At 45.9% G+C, this 19,821-nt stretch overlaps 1 protein-coding gene across 4 annotated transcripts in view; it reads right to left on the bottom strand.

Annotated features, from left to right (window-relative positions):
• Scube2 (signal peptide, CUB domain and EGF like domain containing 2) overlaps positions 1-19,821 on the bottom strand; it is a 66,328-nt gene that overhangs the window by 9,354 nt on the left and 37,153 nt on the right. For 2 of the 4 annotated variants that reach the window (XM_013117482.3, XM_040756500.1), the window contains 5 exons: positions 18,660-18,797; positions 18,048-18,254; positions 3,985-4,155; positions 2,390-2,557; positions 1,724-1,885 (listed from right to left, as the gene is read on the bottom strand). In XM_013117482.3, coding sequence (XP_012972936.1) covers positions 1,724-1,885; positions 2,390-2,557; positions 3,985-4,155; positions 18,048-18,254; positions 18,660-18,797 — 846 coding nt within the window. The remainder of the gene's footprint in view (positions 1-1,723; positions 1,886-2,389; positions 2,558-3,984; positions 4,156-18,047; positions 18,255-18,659; positions 18,798-19,821) is intronic. The other 2 variants (XM_005075689.4, XM_021230460.2) reach the window with 2 other exon arrangements.

Genomic DNA, 19,821 nt, shown 5'->3' with positions numbered 1-19,821 from the left:
AAGCAGCATGGACTCCCCAGAGCAGCTTACCAGGCTAGCCTGAAGACGCCGAGCTCGACACATTTCATCTTTGCTATTTTGTTTACCATCCTACATATCAGGGGAACATAACCCTGACCTCAGAACACAGCTCACAGCTCAGCAGAGAATATTTGACCAAGAGCTTTGATGAAGATAAGACAACTTTTTTTCACTGTTCTTTGTGTTTTACTTTTCAATAGAGAAGGAAGTTTCAATTAACTATTGGATGCACTCAGAAAAGAGCTCATGGGTACATGCTCACTGCCTCAGCTCTATTGTCAGGCAATGAGCCCCACATGTCACCCAGAGATCTGGAGCTTAGATACAGGCATAGTAAGGAGTTCCTCAGGGAACTTACTGTTTAATACCATCGGGTAAACCTGTACAAGAGAAATTGGGAGTGGTTTGTCTGTAACTATAACTTGGAGTTAACAGTAGTAAACAAAAAAATTACTAGGCTTTTCTTCTGAGAGGAAAAGGAGAAAGGAGAGTCATGGCATTCAGGGTTGCCTGAGGGACTTGGGGCTCCTGACAGATAGCCAAAGCCCAGGAAGTGGGAAGACTAGGAACAGAGTCATCTTGGTATATGGAAGAATTTCCTAACACTGTAAATCTTTCCAAAGTCTAGTCTACCAACAGATGAGGCTCTCATGGATAGTAGTGAGACTGCTGTCAAAGCATGTATTCAAGACGAGTGTCTATGGCCACAACTACATTGAGACGAGATGACATTTGGGGCTAACACTGTAGCTCAGTGGTAAAATTCTTGCCTCACATGCACGAGGCCCTAGTTTCAATCCCCACTACAGAAATCAAAACAAAACACAACAAACAAATAAAAAGCAGCCCAGCAGAGAAAGCTAGTTAACCTTTTAACCATAAAACTCCACTGGTTCGATGCTCCTGTCAACCCCAAGCTTCTCCAGTTTGGGGAGGCCTCCTCACCAGCCTAGATGGTGGTCACTATTAGGGGAGCTCTACTTTTGGCCTTTACTGTAGAATTTCACATATCAGGTAATGCAGGAAATGCCCACATTAGCAAGTCCTTAAATGGTTCATTCCCCCATTGTTGAAACTACAAACCACACTCTAGCAGGGCCCCAAGGCCTCCTTTTCCTGGCCTGCTAGCTCTTCTGCTCCCAGAAGGAGTTTTGCTTGCCTAAGCCTTGGCTTTCCTGAGCGCTGTCTGCAACATGAAGCTCTCTCCTATCTGCTCCATCCTCCTTCCATGCCCTCCAAAGACCTTTCCTCCAGAGACCAATCACATGCTCCTTCTGCAGTCCTACAGACTGCTTCCTGGCAGCTTGGCCAGGCTGACATAGCAGGATGCTGGGAACAGGGCAGGACTCAGACAATGCATGTTGAGCTAGGTTGAACTAAAACTATCCTGCAGGGAAAGGTACAGTTGTAAGTGTAGGAGGTAGCTGGAGTGGGCCTCGGGGATGCAGGGTATATTGTTTTAAGCACCTGGTTCAATCCCCTGTTCCACACATATAAAAAAGGGGAGTACTTGTTGGTCATAGCTATAGCTCCCATTTTAACAGCCAAGACATTGCAGTCTCTCCCATAGCACTGGCCCACTTAGCTATGAGTGGGGCTAACCTCATGCATGCAATCCCGAATGAACCTGGAACCCCACCACCTCCTCACACCCCTGCCCAAGTCTGATCCAGCCTATGAAACACCTTAGAGAAAAGCCTACTTTTACACTGTGTTATATTGGTAGAGCCATCAAAGTCAGTGGTAGTATTGCCCGGGCAGGAAGCACAGTTATTTTTTCCAAATTCAGGCTGGTACGTCCCCAGTGGACAGCGAATACATCGGTGTGTGGTGGTGTTGTAGAAATGCCCAGGCGAACATTGAACTGTGAAGAGAAAAGACTATTTTTAATCAAATGCTTCAAGGTTTACGAAATAAAATATTATGCCTAGATGAAACACTGCTTTCCTGGCAAGCTGGGATTAATTAACACAATTCCCTCAATAGCCAGAGTGAGAGGGATTCATAATATTCAAAATGCACTGGATGCAGGCGGCCAGGCAGGAGTGGTCACCTCTTAAATCTTTGGGGTGGGAACAACGCGGGCACAGACCGAGGCTGACTTGGGCTTCCCTTGGGAGAGGCAGGGAATGGAATCTGGAGGGGGCTGGGAGGACTGAATGGGGGTGCTGGGGGAGCAGCTAGACTAGGACACTGAGTTACAGGAGGACTAGAGGTCTGTTTGTATAACCTGCTCATTGCTGCCCACTCATCAGACCTGTGTGAGCAGCCTAGGTGGCTGGGGAGACCTAAAACCCTACCACAGGGGCAGCTCGGACCCTGCAGAACCCAGAAGAGAAGCTCCAGAAAGAGGCAAGCAAGTGCTCACCTCTGGTTTCACAATCCTGGAAGGAAGTCGCTCCCAGATGTTTCGTAGGAAGACCTCCTCCACATGGGAGGCATGACGTCCGGCCCACATCAGGCTGAAAAGTGCCCAGGGCACAGAGCTGGCAAGGGGCAAATCCATCTGCCGAATATTCACCCGGTTGACACAGGCCTGCAGGGAGTAACGGCTCTGGGTGAGTGAGGCTCCCCAGGGAGGCCATTCCCCACCTTTCTGCAGAAGTGATGGGCCTTTGTGAGGCCTGATACCCCATGCTAACTTCAGCTCACACATCAGTGAGAAGCACCCAGCCAGTCTCACCAGGATCCCTAGGAGGAGGTGGACAAGTACCTGAGGTTTGAACACACGCCTACATAGTCCAAAGATGGGCACCAAGAGGTCATGCTATCTGCTTCTAGTATGAGAAAAGCCTAATATGTGTGGCGCCTTGGCCTGCACCCTACCCGGGCATCCCTTGTAATGGGGTGGGCTTAGGGTGAGAATGGAGTGAGGGACATGAGACTCCATCTCTGCTATGGAGTCAATCTGGTGATTACACACAGAAGCCCAACCTTACTTAGAAACTGTATGAACTGACTTAGAGTCTCCCATTTCACCATCTCTCAGTTGCATCTCCATGCACTGAGGTATGTCCTGACCTACTACAATCAGTCTACCAAACCCAAAAAACTCACCCCACATGGACAGAAGGACCCAGCGACACTGGCTTTAAGCATGGTTGCTTTTTTCCCTCTCAAGATCAGGAAAGGAGGAAGACATTAGTGAAAGATTCCCAGAAGCTCTGTTCTTTAGGAAACAGCTTGGCCTTAACAAGATGCTCTATAGAGTCTCTCTTGCAACCCTACCCAAATCCCATATGTTGTTGATTTGTGGGATTTGGGGGGTTATTTTTGGATTTGATTTATATTTACTTTTTATTTATTTATTTGGGTTTTTCCAATTATTTTTTATTAATTTTGTATCAGCACATATCCAATGTATTCTAATTACTCTTTTCCAGCTCAAGTTTCTCTCCATCCTTCCCCTATCACTACCTGTCCCTTTTCTAGATTCACATGTTTCAATATTGTTTTGTGACCCATTTTGCTTAACCAGGGCCCTTTAGACCAAGCAATGACTGAGGTCTCTGGTGTGCATATTTTCAGAGTGAAGAAAGCGTATAAGTGTAACATTTATATTGTTCTACCAACATCTTCCCCATCTTTTTGTCCTTATTTTTTAAGACAGGGTCTCATGTCGCCTAGGCTGACCTCGAGCTCACTATACAGTCAAAGATAACCTTGAACTCTTGATCTTCCTGCCTCCACCTCCCAAGTACCGGGATTACAAGTGTCCACTACTATGCCCCGTTAATACAGTACTGGAGCTCAAACTCTTCCAACAGAGCTGTGTCCCTATCTTTATGCATTTGCTCATATGGGCATCAGCCCCATGGGTCAGGTGCTGACCCAAGCAACAGAGAACTAATAATGAGCCCACCATGGTCTCTGCTTGTAGGAAGACCAAGGTCTAGTGTGCATTGTCCCGAGTCAATGACAGTGGGGGTTAAAGGAACAAGAAGAGACAGACAGAACCCTTACCTCCACATTCAGATACATTCCAGGCTTCTGAGATTTTTAGAGCCCCAAGATTTTCTGGTCTCGGGCATGGTTCACAAGTGACTTGTCCTTCCTCATTTTGGAAGGTTCCATTTGGACATAAAATGCAGCGTTCTTGTGATCCATCATAATACGTCCCAGCTCTGCAACTGACTAGCCAAAGGGGGGACAATCTGGTCAGTGTGAGACAGAGGCTGAGGAAGCATGATGTTAGTGTAGAGATGAAGGTGTTAAGATGAAGATGGACCACACTCCCCAAGCAAATCCCTTAAAGATAAAGTGTGCACCGTTTCTGGGTTCCTATCACCACCCCTGATCTAATAGGTCTATACCTCCTTAGACCAGTCATCCAGGACCATAGGAACCTTATTTAGTGCAGAAGCATTTGGTGGAATGTTTGGTAGGGTTTCTGGTTTGTTTGTTTGTTTAACATCTGGGATGTTCGAGTTTACAGGGCTATCAAAAGAGTAAAAAGGTGAAAATTACTCATTTTTTGTCTCATTTGTCTCTGTCTCTGTCTCTGTGTGTGTGTGTGTGTGTATGTGTGTGTTTCACCTGGAAGAATCAAAGATTGGGCCTACACCTCACATATGCTAGTCACTCTCCCACTGAGCTATATACAGGTCCAGCTCCCAGGAAGGTGTTCTGAACTCTGCCTAGCAGCATCCTACAAGGCTTCCTAAAGGAAGTCATATTTGAGTCAGGACTTGAAGGATGGATAGGATCTCCCCAGTAGAAATAGGCTGTCTCAGAGGTTCTTGCATGGCATATTGGAACAAAGGGAAAGGGAGATGAGGAAAGGTAAAAGAAGTCCCGGAATTCCAGACATTGGAATTTTATTCCTGGTGGTGGCAGGGAGTGGGCACTGGAAGGAGGAAACCCATCAGAAGCTGTGTTTTCTAAAGCTCCTCCTTCAGCCACTGCATGGGTAAGGTCTTGAGGGTCTCATTAAACAGCATACTTCAGATGTGCAATAAATGCATTCCAAAGCATAAACCCTTGTAAATGTTCCAGAAGAATAAGCAATAAGAAAATTCATGACTATGCTTCTGATTGCTAGTTTATTCAAGAGTCTGATGGTGCTAGTTAAATAAGGATTTATGCCCTGTTCTACGGCACAAAAGTGAAGTAAATATACCCAGTGTGGTATATTTCAACAGTCAAGCATCATCCTTATAGCCCCTGAATAGCCTTTCTATGTAGCTGACATTAAGCACCTACTGTGTACATGACATGCCAGACACTTTATCTGTAATATGCCATGTATTCCTTAGCATAACCCTGGAGAACAGGTGACACCATTAGCTCTAGTTTACAGGAAGAGTACCTAGGAAGAGGGGCTAAATAACTTGGTCCAAAGTCTCACAGCCTCTCTGTGGAATACATCTTTGGCAAGGTTTAGAGTTCTGAATCTAAGAGGGCGTTTCCCTGGTGAAATGGTTAGCACCTTGGACTCTGACTTAGGAGAGGAAGAGAGTACTTCACACGAGAGGAGACAAAAGCTCAGGACTTTGTTAGGTAGATAAGGGTCTGACTAGAACAAACATGCTCTTTTTAAAACTTAAATCTTCCAGGAAACAGAAAAGAGAGCCATAGGACAAAGTTGACTATAACACACCTCAACTGTCTGAAGAGGTGTTATCTCCTTCCCATCCTAGAAGTGCAGTTTGCATAGAGAATCTTAGGTTTATACAAGATAAACAATGTCATCAGTAATTAATTAATCATTCAGTGCCAGGTATCCCAACTCTCAGGAGACAGAGACAGACAGATCTGGCCAACCTAGTCTGCATATCAAGTTCAAGGCCTACAGAGCAAAACCTAGTCTCAAAAACAAACAAAAATTGTTTATTACCCATTTTTCATTATTTTCTCAAAAATATTGTTTAAAATGAGGTTTTTATTTTCATCAGAATGAGGCTATGCAACATTTCAGGTATTATTACTACGGTTAGATGTTCTTAACCAATAATATCTATATTCATTTAAATCTTAACACTTTTTGGTATTGTTTACATTTTTGTCTTAAAATATTTGTGGGTTGTTTTTATGAGTTTGTGATTTTTCAAAAAGATTTTATTTTATGTGTATAACTGTTCTGCCTTCATGTATATTTGTACACCATGTGTGTGCCTGGTGCCTACAGAAGTCAAAAGAAGGAGTCAAGCCCCCTGAAACTGGAGTTACAAATGGTTGTTACTACCATGTGGGTGCTGGGAATCAAACCTGGGTCCTCTGGAAGAGCAGCTAGTGCTCTTAACCACTGAGCCATCTCTCCAGCCCCCAAAGAGTTTATAATTTTGTTATAACTGAAATCCTAAATGCAAACCTTCCTTGCTTCCTTGGCACTCAATGCCATAACGAGCAGGATGCGCATTCCCGTGGCAGTGTCTATATTTCAGACTTAATCTCTGCACACAGCCTTGTTGCACGATGGTTTCTACAACTGCACTGCTTCTAGCCCATGTCTCATGAGAATAACTCTTCTATGGATTTCTCCAGCCGAGTGGTCATGGAGGCTGGCAGAAATCAAACCAGTGCTAGTCTGTCCAGAGTGCCTCTGGCCTAAGCCATTTCCACTGGAGGAAGAGCTGGTAGCAGACACCCAGGTTATAACTGATCTCAGCAGCACAGTCAATCCTCATGAAGAGGCAGAGCGATGGGATTGGCACCGCCAGTTCCTCTAGCGGAAAACACGGTGCACATGTTCAGGCCTAGACCCGTGTCTCACTGAACAGGGTACCAGATGGACACAGGACTGTCCACATGAGGCTCCACCTTGGAGCTATTTACCCACCCCCAGTCCTTGCCAAGGTTCTGTTTGAAGAGGCCTCAAGTCATCCCATATCAACTGGGATTTCCTAAGTGATCAAAGGGCTGCCCACAGTCAAGAAGGCCCTGTTTCTTTCTCCCCACAGCGAGAGGCCCGCTTCACATATACAACCTCATCTGATCAGTCACAGCTTCCATATAGTAAGACCAAGGGAAAGAATTCATGCCGCAAACCTTCCAAATATGTTTGCTTCTTCCCCAAGGTAAACACAAGGGAAACCATGTCAGGACAGGTGCCTGGGAACAGCGCTGTGCACGCATGTGTGCGGGGTGGGACCTCAACATGTCCTAGTTGCTTCTCTCTTCCCTTGAGTGGCCTGCTTGTGTCGCTGCGCTTGGACAATGGAGGCAATTGCCCCCCAGAACACTTCCCCATCACAGTAGAGCTTTTGTGCACTGTCAGTGACCATTAAAATCCCATTCTCAAATCCTGCACAGCTGTTTCTCCTCCTCTTAAAAAAAGGGGAAAAAAATACAAGAAAGCCTTTCTGATGCAAAAGGGTAGAAACCAGCAGGGACCAGGATTAATGGTGACAAAGAGGCCTAAAGGCTTGCCCTCTTTTCAGCTCCCTGGCCTTTGAGTATTCCGGGCTATGGGCAAGCACTATGGTCTCTCTGCAGCTAAGAGGGCGAACCTAATAAAAGAGGCCACTCTCCAGCATCTCACCGTTGTCTTAAGCATTGAGTCTGACTTCTGAAGGAGAGCCACAAGCAGCCATGCAGATTCCCAAGGTATCCTGGGGCGGCTGCTTTGTCCCAGCTCAGGGGCAAGTCCCAAGAGTCCCAAGGCAGTGCAATGGCCTCAGGATCCTGCCTAGAGCCTCCTTTAAAGGACTACCCCAGGGTAACAGGGCACAGCAACTCCTTGGACTGAAGAATTTCTTCTTCGTTGTCTTTGTAGGATTTGGGGGTGCAGTCAGGGTTGCTGTCTGAAAACATCCTCATGGTTGAGGCCTAGAAATGAGCCCAGCTGGGGACCCAAGTGTGTATTGCGTTCTCGTCATGCCTCATTAAGTGGAGCCAAAATTTCACTTCCTTCAAAGTGACTTTTTGGTCCTCAATTTGCTTTGCCCTCTTTGCATATTGTCACCTACCCTTGGGATTTCATTCTTTCTTGCTATTTTTTCTATGTTTTATTTATTTTGTGTGTGTTTGGGGGGGTGGTACAGGCCATGAGACTACTAGTGGGAGTTAGTTCTCACCTGTGGGCTCCAGGGACAGAACTCATCAGGTTTGGTGGCGGGCACCCTGACCCACAGAGTCATCTTGCCAGCCCTGTCCTTCAGTGGTGCTCATGAAGACTCATTAGCATCTTCATTGAACAATGATACCAAACAAGAACTGTGTGTCTAGTATTAGTCTAGGAGCTGGAGGTACGGTAGGGGAGGGGACAGATATGGCCTTACCCTCACAGAGTCCTTGTTCTCATGGAGAGTATGGACAATAAATAGACAAAAGAACACACAGTCCAGTGCCAAGCAGTGGCATGGTGATGCAAAGTAGACAGTGTACTGGGACCTCGTGTCTGCGTGCATGCACTGCAGTAAGGTGGCTAGGAAAGACCTCTCTGGGCAGAGATAGAATGGAGGAGGGAAACAGTCTTGCCATGAGACTGTCTAGTACAGAAGACTTGTGTCACAGGAACAGGAGGAATGGGGCACAGTGAGTGGAGATGTATTTTAAGAGGCTAAAAGGGGGAGAATTACAGGTTTGAGGACAGCCTGTGCTACACAGTGAGACCCTATCTCAAATAGATAAAGGGCATACATCTATAGCGCTAACACTTGGGAGGCTGAGTCAGGAAGATCACTGTGAGTTCAAGGCCAGCCTAGGCTACATAGCGCAACACTGAAAACCAAACAAACAACCAAACAAAAAACAAACAATACAGAACAAGCAAGGCAGGTTGTGTGAGGTCTTGAAGGCCATGATAAGGAGAGAAGGCTGACAGTGTGTAGAGGTCCTGAACGGGCAGGCGGTATGACAGAATCTCTGTCTCTAAGCCATCTTTTGGCTGCTGTGTGAGAACAGATTGAGTGCAGGAAGAACACTCAGAGCCTGTGAGGACAGCCAGGGGAAAGGAGGGTGGTTTGGAACGCAGCCAGCAGTGACAATGGAGGAGGGTCTGGGCTCAGGAGCCTACCTGCAGGCAGGGCTGACAGGATTTACCAGTGAAGGGGTGAGGGGAACAGCAGGGGAGATGCCAGGAAGACTCCAGCTTCCAGCTTGAGCCACTGTGTAAAGAGAAGGGCCATTTACTGAGGGGAGGAAAGGCCGGTTTGATTGGGAAGGAGGAGGGAACAGTGAGTCTGGTATCTAGGTGTTGGTCCTCAAGGGCACTGGCTGGCTCTCTGTGCCCTCTGAGGCACACACTGCACTTAGAGGGATTACTAGATGACTCAGAGGTGAAAGAAAAACACCCTCCAATCTCTGTATGTTCACTTCTCCCCATTAAATAAGAAACAGGTGTGAGTCTGGACCCTCAGTCAATCTGCCTTTCCAAGAGCCACGTGACAGTTGTGGGGCTGACCTTGCATGTCTTTAAGAAGAGAGTTGTGGGCATTCCACAACTCTGGGTATGTAGAGGGACTGACAGACTCATTCCTTGCCATATATTTTGAGGGATTACAGTTTAACCGTGCCTGGTCAAATGGACTTAATTGATTATACTGAAAAGTTTCAAAAAAGTGATTAGCCACCATAAAAATCACAGAAAGCAGCTGTGGATACTCCTTTGAGGCCATCTGCACTGAAGGTTTACAAGAGGCACAAGCACTAGGACAAGACAGGAACCTGCTGGGGTAGCCGCGTCTTTTACCACTGTCACTAGCTCTTGATCAAGCTGTATCATGAGACAAACAGTCTTGAGTCAATCTGATCTGACAGAACCTCACACAAAGCACTAGCCACAAATGAAAAGTCTGCTTTAGAAATGGATTCACACCAGTCCAATCAACAGTTGGAAAGGCTGTACCTGAAGAGGAAAGTCAGTTCAAGTTATGTTTAGTTAATCTTTGTCCTATCCTACCTTGTCATTTATTGTTTATATTAGCTTGTAGTACCAGAAAACAGTCATAAATTCAAATATGCCCCTGACCTACTGTGTCCTGCCCTCCATCCAGTGCCTTAGTGACATCAGCACCTCTTATGTGATACACTGAAAACCCCCAGCCAGGCTTCCTGCCTATCGTCCCCCCTCTTCCAGCACAAGCAGGAAGATTTTTCTCAAATATACATATGACTCAGACATACCTAGACATACCTGGGAAGAGGGTACTGCTTAGAGCGCCTAATGGCTCCATCAGATTGGCTGGAAAACAAGTCTGGCATCTTCTTGATTAGTGATTGATGTGGGAGAGCCCAGCCCACTACAGATGGTGCCATTCCTGTGCAGGTGACCCAAGGGCATATAAAAATGCAAACTTGGGGCTGGAGAGATGGCTCAGCCATTAAAGGTTAGCTTAATAACCAAAACACCAAGAAAGCAAACAGAGCAAGTCATGAGGAACAAGCCAGTAAGCAGTATTCCCCCGTGGTCTCCTCAGCTCCTGCCTCTGGGTTCCTGCCTTGAGTTCTTGCCCTGACTTCTCTTCAGTGGTGGACTCTGATTGGGGCACATGAGCAGAAATAAGCCCTTTCCTCTCCAAGCTTTTGGTGACGGTGTTTATCGCAGCAATAGAAACCCTAATTAAGACAAACACCATGGGGTTGAAAGGAGAAAGGGAAGCTCCTCGCCTGCATATTTCAGGTCTTCTGTGACTGGCCTCGCCTTCCCTGAGCCAAGTTACCCTACCTGGATCTCCAGGTTCTCAACACTGATGTGCAGGCCTGGCTCTGTGCACAACTTGCTCTTTCATAACTCCAGGATGTACCACTATCTGAGTGTTCTTCCTCGCCTACCTTCAACAGTGCCTCCTTCCAAACTTGGCTTAGGCAACTCCCAAGGTGGCATTTTATTGACCCAGAGCTCCTCACTACCCACTACAGAGTGGACACTTAGCTTTCTTTTTGAGTACAGTTTGAAGGGATTATCTCAGGGCTCAGGCCCTGCTCAGGAGGGTACTCAGATCGGGAGAGTCAGAAACACAGGCTTGTGACTTAGACTTGAATTTAAGTCTTGCCTCTGACATTCACTTGAAATTAGCAGGGGAAAGCTTAGTTGTCTATGCCTTCAACTCATCTTTAAAAGGAAAAGACATAATATGGACTTGAAGGAGTTAAATGAGGAAACATATACAAAGCACTTAGCATAATACTCAACAGATTGTATTTGATATGTCAACAGTTTACCAAATTATGTTCTCACTATTGTTGAGACAAAGTCTCTCTATATGGCTCTTTTTTTTTTCTTTTTGGTTTTTACGAGACAGGGTTTCTCTGTATTGTTTTGGAGGCTATCGGTCCAGCCTGGCCTCGAACTCACAGAGATCCGCCTGCCTCTGCCTCCCGAGTGCTGGGATTAAAGGCGTGCGCCACCACCGCCCGGCCTATACGGCTCTTTTAATCTTCCTGCTACAGCCATGTGCCACCATATCTGGCTTATCAAACACATTCCTTTTTTAAAAATTATTTATTTAGGGCTGGAGAGATGGCTCAGCCGTTAAAGGCTAGGCTCACAACCAAAAAAAAATTATTTATTTATGTATTCATTGTGTATGGGTATTTTGAAAGCCTATGTGTCTCTGAACCATGTGCATGCCTGGTGGCCTTAGATGCCCTGGGCCTGGGGTTACAGATAGTCATGAGCCACTATGTAGGTGCTGGACTCAAATCCAGGTCTTCTGAAAGATCAGGCAGTTCTCTTAACTGCTGAGTCACCTCTTCAGCCCCTCAGGATCCACTCCAGGGCCTCTCACATGCTGAGCTACAGCCTCAACCCAGGAATCCGTAGTTTGTAAAATAGAATTGCTTTCCTGTTTATTTATTTCTGTATGTATGTTATTGCATGGAGAGGTCAGAAACATATGTTGGGTGTTGCCAATTGCTCCTCATCTTAGTTTTTGACAAAGGATTTCCCACTGAGACCTGGAGCTGACTAGGCTATACTGGCTGGCAGTGACCTCTGGTGACTCTCCTGATTGGCTTCCCCAGCACAGGGGTTCTAGGTGCACGCCACCCACCTGACTCTTTACATGGATGCAGGGGATGTAAACACAGGTCCTCATTCCTGCACAGCAAGCACTTTACTAAATCATGTCTTCAGCCCCAGAATTGCTTTTCTTTTCTGACATCTTGTTAAAATTGATCACAGATGGTATAAAGGTTACTTGAAGAACAGGCTGTCCCCAAATGCCAATTTCATAAACTCAAAAATTCATTACTATGTACCAATGACAATATGAAAAAGTTTCTATTTGATCAGAGGTGAGTCTTTTCTTTGGTGTAACTTGTAACTTTAAATGTTACTAATTTTTAAAAATTATTTATGTAAGCATGTGTGCATGTACATGCCACAGCATGTGTGGAAGACAGAGGACAACTTGTGGGAATTAGTTCTATCCTTCCACCATGTGGAACTTGGGGATTGAACTCAGATCATCATGTTTAGTGGCAAATACCTTTACCCACTGTGGTGGTTTAAATAGGTATAGCCCCCAAGAATTCATGTTTTTGAATGTTTGGCCATAAGAAGTGGCACTATTAGAATCTGTGGTCTTGTTAAAGTAGGTGTGGCCTTGTTGGAGGAAGTTTGTCACTGTGGAGGCGGGCTTTAAGGTCTCATATGCTCAAGCTATGCCCATTGTAAGACCCACTTCACTTCTTATACCCTGTAGATCAAGATGTAGCTCCTCCAGTGCCATGTCTGCCTGCATGCTGCCATGAGGATAATGAACTAAACCTCTGAAATGTAAGCCAGCCCCAATAAATTGTTTTCTTTTATAAAAGTTGCCATGATCATAGTAATAGAAGCCCTAAGACACCCATAGAACCATCTTGTCAGCCATAAGTTTTATTTTTTTATTGTTTTGTTTTGAGTTAGGGTCTTACTAATATCCCTGGCTGGTCTGGAACTAGCTATGTATACCAGGCTGGCCTCAACTCACAGAGAACAGCTTGCCTCTGCCTCCTGAGTACTGGAATTAAAGCTGTGCACCACCATGCCTGACTATTTTTTTAAGTGATACTGGGAAAATAATTTAATGTAACTAAACAAAACCTATAAATGTTCTTAGAAGAAGAAATACAATTAATTTAAGACAGTGTATTTGTGTGTTCTTACTGATCAAAAGTTAATGATTTTATTATTATTTTCGCTTATTAGGTTTGCAAAGCTTAAAAGAACCAATGATAGCTCGTGTAAGTGAGGGTGTATGCATTAAAAATGCTCATGCAGTGCTGGAGGCAGTGTGCACTGAGGGGGATTGGGGGGGTGAGTTGGCAGTATCTACCAATGTTTACATATGCACGGTCTTGATTTGGCAGTTACACTTCCATAAATCTAGGCTTCAAGAATGTTGGTGTTTGCACAAAGAAGGCAATCCACAGTAGCTCTGTTTGTAAAAGGAAAATAAGAATCATGTCAACATCTACTCATGAACCAGGGCTGACAGATGCTGCTTGCTATCTTAGGTACAGGCTGGGTGTGGAGAGTATGTGAGGCCCTGGGTTGAGCCCCAGAACCACAGGTAGGAAGTTATGCTGACTTCTTTCTGTCCTGGAGTGAACTGGGCCTCTGCTATTGCCCTGAAGTAATTCTCCCCAATCTCCCAGCCCCCAGCCCTCACCATCCTGTACTTCCTTCTAATACCTATATGGGTTTTTTTCTTACTTCTTATTCTTTTTCCTGGAGCACTTTTCTCCCAAGCTTCCCCAAGTTTTCTTTCTCCTCCCTTTGTGTGTCTGCACCAGCATGCTTTACAATGGGCCTTCTTTGACCACTCTACACTGTGGGGACACTCCCTCCCCGTTCCTCACCTTGCCTGTTGTCTTTCTGTTTCATTTCCAAGGTGATGACCTGTTCTCCACATCCCTGTCATCATTTGACACATAATCTGTGTCCTTGCTTATAAACTTCAAGAGGGCTGAGGCTTTTGCTAGTCTATCTCCTTCAGAGGATTCTCGCCATCTACAATGGTGCCTAGTATACCATAGAAGCTTAGTAAATATTTATTGATGCATAAAATAACATTTTTGCTTTTATGTATGCATAAAAGTATATAAAAGAAGCAAATTTTAGCAGTGTTGGAAAGTAGGATTGGGGAGATGTGGGAAGAACGCTTACCGCTATAGATTTCTGTACCATTGGAAGTATATAAGCATAATGGTTTCCCCTCTCCTTTAAGGTCATTAAAACACCTTCTTGGGGCTCTACTTGGATATGGTTTGAAGGATACATGTGTTGAAATTTAATATTCATTATTATTATTGTTGTTATTGTTATTAAGCTAAGATCTCTAGAGGAAGACTTTGGAGAGAAATGATTAGAATGATATAAATTCATGAGAAGGGGACCCATGTGACTGAACCCTGGTAGCTTAATAAGAATGGGGAGAACAAGCCGGGCATTGATGGCGCACGCCTTTAATCCCAGCACTCAGGAGGCAGAGGCAGGCAGATCTCTGTGAGTTCGAGACCAGTCTGGTCTACAAGAGCTAGTTCCAGGACAGTCTCCAAAGCCACAGAGAAAACCCTATCTCAAAAAACCAAATAAATAAACAAGGGTTAACTCTTGAATCCCAGGCTGATGCCTGGGAATCCAGCATGGGACTGATCAAGACCCCCTGACTGGGGGTGTCAGTGAGGAGGCCTAGGTAATCTATTGAGCCTTGGGCAGTAGATCAGCATTCATCCGAGTATACACATGGACTTTGGACTCCCATCCAACAATGTAAGATGCACTCTCACCCTCAACTCTTGGGGGAGGGTTTGGGCCCTGCCCTGGATGAAATAACAGACTGTGGACACCCCCATGGAGGGCCTCACTGTCCCTGAGGAAATGAGGGGATATTGGGGGGGGTTAGTGGGAGGGCACGGGAGGAGGGGAGGGAAATGGAGAGGGACCTGGAACTGACTTGTGAAGCAACCTTGTTTCTAATCTAAATTTAAACTTAAAAATAAATAATAAAAAAATGCTTTTGCAATAAAAAACCAAATAAATAAATAAACAAACAAACAAACAAAAGAACGAGAACAATTCAGGTACTCAGGAGCGTGAGGCAGGAGGATCAGTTGCATCCGTAAACTCAAGGACCCAGGGCCACACAGCAAGACACGAACAAAACAAAACACACAAAAAAAAAAAAAAAAAAAAAAAAAGAGGGAGAAAAATCAAGCTGGGCGTTGGTGGCTAGTTCCAGGACAGGTTGCAAAGCCACAGAGAAACCCTGTCCTGTCTTGAAAAACCAAAGAAAAAGAACCACATGTGTGCCCTCATCTCCTGCCATCTGAGGCCCTGGGCCCCCTTGAGACTGTGTCCAAAAGAAAGCCCTTTACATCCTATATGCAGAATCATACGCCAAAATAAATCTTTTTCTTCGTAAAGATACCCAACCTCCAGTGTTTTGTTACAGTAACAAGAACAATAATAACAGAAGCTGAAGGTATTTTCTAAAAGGAACCAAGGGCGTTCCTAGGCTTGTCTCCATTGTACATGCCAGCTAGAGTTCTCTCCTTCCACCATGTGGATCCCAGACATCAAACTCAGGTCACTGGCCTTGGCTACAAGTGTTTTCTCTGCTGAGCCATCTCACAGCCTCCTTTTTGCTTAGTGTGCTGGACCCTTCTCCGTACCCACATCCTCCCTCCCTGACCACTCCTGTGCTGTGCTCTTCCCACAGGAAAGCCTCCAACAGTGCTGCCTGACTTGGTCCCATGTTGGATACAGGATTCATTTTTAGTGTTAGACTAAGCTTTTGGGAAAACATACTCTTAAAAAAAAAAAGCCCATGCCAGGTGGTGATGGTATGCACCTTTAATCCCAGTATTTAGGAGGCAGAGGTGGGCAGATATCTGTGAGTTCAAGGCCAGCCTGGACTAGAGAGTGAGTTTTAGGATAGCCAGGGATACTCAGAGAAACCACGTCTCAAAAAAGAAAGAAAGAAAGGAAGGAAGGGAGGGAGGGAGGGAGGGAGGGAGGGAGGGAGGGAGGAGACAAACCAAACCAAATTTAGCTAATAGACATGCCAGGGACATATTTGAATACCACAACAATTTAACTTTGTTGGTGTCCCCACAGGCTTGTGGCCCAGAGGCCTGAGTTAGTAAAGCCTGTTCTTCTTGGGCTTTGCTCCCCTAGTCATAGCACTGCTAACATGACCCTTGAGGGTCCACAGGCCTTGACACTAGTCTTCCTGAATTCTTTTTTTTAAAATTTTTTTATCATTTTTTATTTTAATTTTAAATAGCTTGTTTTACATGTCAATCCCAGTTCCCTCTCCCTCCCCTCTTCCCGCACTCCCCTTCCCCCCCTCCCTCCCACGCTATTGCCAAATCCTTCCACATAGGGGATATCTAGAGTCTGTCATTTTACTCTTGGTAGGGTCAAGGCACTCGTCTTCCTGAATTCTTGACTGTCCACAAAATCTCCGCGATGAACCCACAGTCCTTGCCCCCAACAGGCCTGGAAAGGGAGGGGCTGCAGTTCAGCTCCCAGAGACCAGAAAGAGGACCTGTCCGGCTGCTTGCCTGAGAATTCATTCCACTCACCCTAGAAAGCAGGGCCACAACAGCCAGCTCTTGTCACTAATTTGGTATGGAGACTGGAACTCTGAGGAGTCCAAGTGAGAAACCAGCCAGCTGGGTTTACTGCCCCCTTTTCTTTTTAAGAAAATCAGCTGGAATAAGAGTCAAGACGATCTGGGAACTGGCCCCTTGTGAACAGTTACTTTCAGTGTTCTCTAAGCTCTGGCCAAGCAGCAGATTGGAGCTGTGACTCTCACTGAAAGTTCGCCAGCACGAAGCTAGCTTCAGCCATGCCCACGCAAAAACACCCTCACCCCGTCTCTTTAACTGCGCTCTACTGCTCGGGCCCAAGAGTCTCCTGACCCTTCAGAACAGGCCTCTGCTTCTTCTTGGGGGATCTGATTACTGAACTCCACCTTACACAGGCGTGAATCAAACTTTGGAATTAGACTATAAATCCAATCTTTTAAAAAAGCTATTATGCTTATTACTTGGGGGCATGCGCAAGGTATGAGCGGGGTGTGTATGGGTTTGTACATGCATGTGCATACATGTGGGAGTCGGAAGACAACCTAGAGAGTTGTTCCTCAGACAACATCCAGACTTTCCTTTTGAGACAGGGCCTCTCACTAGGACCTGGGGCTCTCAAATTAGGCAAGGCTGGCTGGCCTCTCCGGCACTGGAATTACAAGTATGCACCACCAAGCCTAATTTTTATGTGAGTGCCAGGGATCGAATTCAGGGCCTAGTGCTTGCATGGCAAGTGTTTTGCTGGCTCAAGTTATCTCCCACCAATGAAATTTTCAGCAAGAGAACATAGACCTCAGCATTCATGTTGTTGCCTGTAGGAGATTCTGGTCCCTGCCAGGTAAGATTATGGCTAGGTCAAAGGAGCTGGGACAAGGTTGCCTTCCAAGCAGATAAAGAACCAAATCAATCACATTTATAAAGGGAGACCACAACTTCCCTCTGTGAGGATTCTCAGACAATTTTTCTTGTAACTGCACAGAACAAATGTCACATCTGACCACCCCAGAGTCTCTTGGATTTAGAAACAATATTTGATCTGAAGCACACACACATGCACAGACCAACAACACACCATAGAACTGACTGCCTGGAGCCTCAGCCCGAAGCCCAGGTGTCTCCAAGATACCTATGTGCCCCCTACCTCTGCCTTTGCACAAAACTATGGACAGAAATGAGCTCATTCATTGCCACCAGGGGCCAAGCCAAAGAATAGTAACTCCAGAGACTGTGACCACAGAGTGTTATGAAGGCTCACACTAGCTAGGCAGCATTGCCAAGCCTGCATTTGCCTTTCTGTCCTTCAGTTCCACAGACACTGCCTACCACAGACCAGCAAGCATGCCAGGTATGAGGAAAAGACAGGTAAGTTAGCCTCAGCTACTAGGGAGCCCTGGTGCTGGTGAATACACACACAACAGCCAGCATAGGAGCAAAAGCCTCCCTGATGTTCTCTGGAGTGAGCCCAGGGAAGGAAGCATGACCCAGGTCTCTCACTGGCTCCCTTGTTCACATGTCTAGCACTCCAGGCAGATCTGTCAGTCATCACACCTTGGGCTACTCACCACACTGGTTTTCTTCTTGGCCCTGACCCACTCCACAGGTCTCCTCCCGCTGTTTGGATGCTCTGGGGGACTTTTTAGCCATACTGACGTCCATGCCTGAGAGCTGCAAGTAAAACTGTTCTCTGTGGGCAGCCTTCTTGAGTGTGCGGGTGGCTTTCCGTAGCCTCTTCTCGGTCCGCTTTACCATGCAGCTCAGATTGCAGGAAGCTGTGGAAATGGGGGACAGGGTGGGGGTTGGGGGATGGACAGCAGCATGGGGACAAGTCCACAGGCTGCAGTGAAGGTGTCCAGGCTAGACCCACCAACACCCCAAGTCCCTGGAGCTGGGAACCTAGCAGGCTGAGCAGCATTCAATTCAAACACAGATTTGTGGGAACCAAATGCTTTGGGTTTTGTGAAGTGGAAGGGGGGAAAACTCTCCATCAGATTCTAAACAAATTTAGTGTAATTTGTAAGGGTGAAATCAAACAGGAGATACTTGAGGGCTTACACTAGTTTCTGCCCTCACCCTCCACCCCCCCCCCCCCCCCCAGAAACGATGGAAAATGAAAGGCAAAGAGAGAAGGGACGAGTCCCAAGAAGCCTGGCACTGCAGAAGGCTTTCAGACCAACCTGTCACCTCCTTTTTGTAAGTTTCTCGTTCAAACTCAACCGTGATAAACATTTCCTTGGGGGCTCCTGGGACTTGCTTGCCAGAGCTGCAAGTAAGGTTTGCATACTGGAAGCTCTCTTTTACTGAGCTGTGCCTCTCTGTATGAAGAAACAAAAAATGATCGGAAGCCAAGTCCTGGCAGGCCACTAAACTGAGCATTCGTTAAGGCTCAGTAAACATTTCATTACAACCCTCTAGGGACCGTGTGATTCACTCCACATGCTGAGCCATTGCCAGCCCCTAGCCTGGAGTCCTGGGACATTTTCATTACTATGTAACTTTTAGTCTAGTTCTTGAACATTTTTTTTGGTGGGTATTATCTGGGTGTCTCCCATTGGCCAGTCAAATATGCAGAAAACAAGAACCAGGGGCCTAAGGTTGTTTTGTATTTCTGATGACGGCTAGCTAAGGTGGTGGGTGTTCTCACAGTGGTTTTTCTCAAAGTTGCCTGGGATGGCCTGATGCTGAAACTTCAAACAGGGAATGAAAGGAAACTAACCCCTGCTTCCTGTTCAACTGACCTTGATGTAACTCCATCCCAGAGGGAGAGACAGAATGGACATCAGTGGTGATGTCTCATTTCAAACACCAACAAACAGTAAATAGCACAAAGATTACCAGAACCAAACAGTGTCACAAAACCATGTGAAATGGAATGTGGACTGCTTGCTCTAAGACAGGCTTAGCAGCCGGTGGTGGTGGCCCAGGCCATTAATCCCAGCACTCAGGAGGCAGAAGCAACTGGATCTCTAGAATTTGAGGCCAGCCTGGTCAACAGAGTGAGTTCTAGGAGAGCCAGGCCTACACAGAAAAACCCTGCCTCAGAAAAACAAAACAAACAAAAAAAAGGAGATAAACTTTGCATTGCCCCTATTCTTTATTTTCATGGTGTCCGCTCAGCCCAAGGCTTCTGATGAGTCTGTTGACTCAATAGACAGAACTTAACCAAATGAAACTACAGAGCAGGGCCACATATCCACAAAATCTAATTGCACATCTTTTAAAACTGACTGAACTAAAGGTTATCTGTGCTATAGACCATCCAGGCCAGACTTCCTCTGTTTCTTCCAAACAAATTCATTTTTTACCTATACTTTTCCCCAAACATAAATTTTATAATTT

The sequence above is a fragment of the Mesocricetus auratus genome, unplaced genomic scaffold (genome assembly GCF_017639785.1).
Source record: "Mesocricetus auratus isolate SY011 unplaced genomic scaffold, BCM_Maur_2.0 Super-Scaffold_4256, whole genome shotgun sequence".
Taxonomy (NCBI): Eukaryota; Metazoa; Chordata; class Mammalia; order Rodentia; family Cricetidae; genus Mesocricetus; species Mesocricetus auratus.
This window is presented reverse-complemented; position numbering and strand designations above follow the sequence as displayed.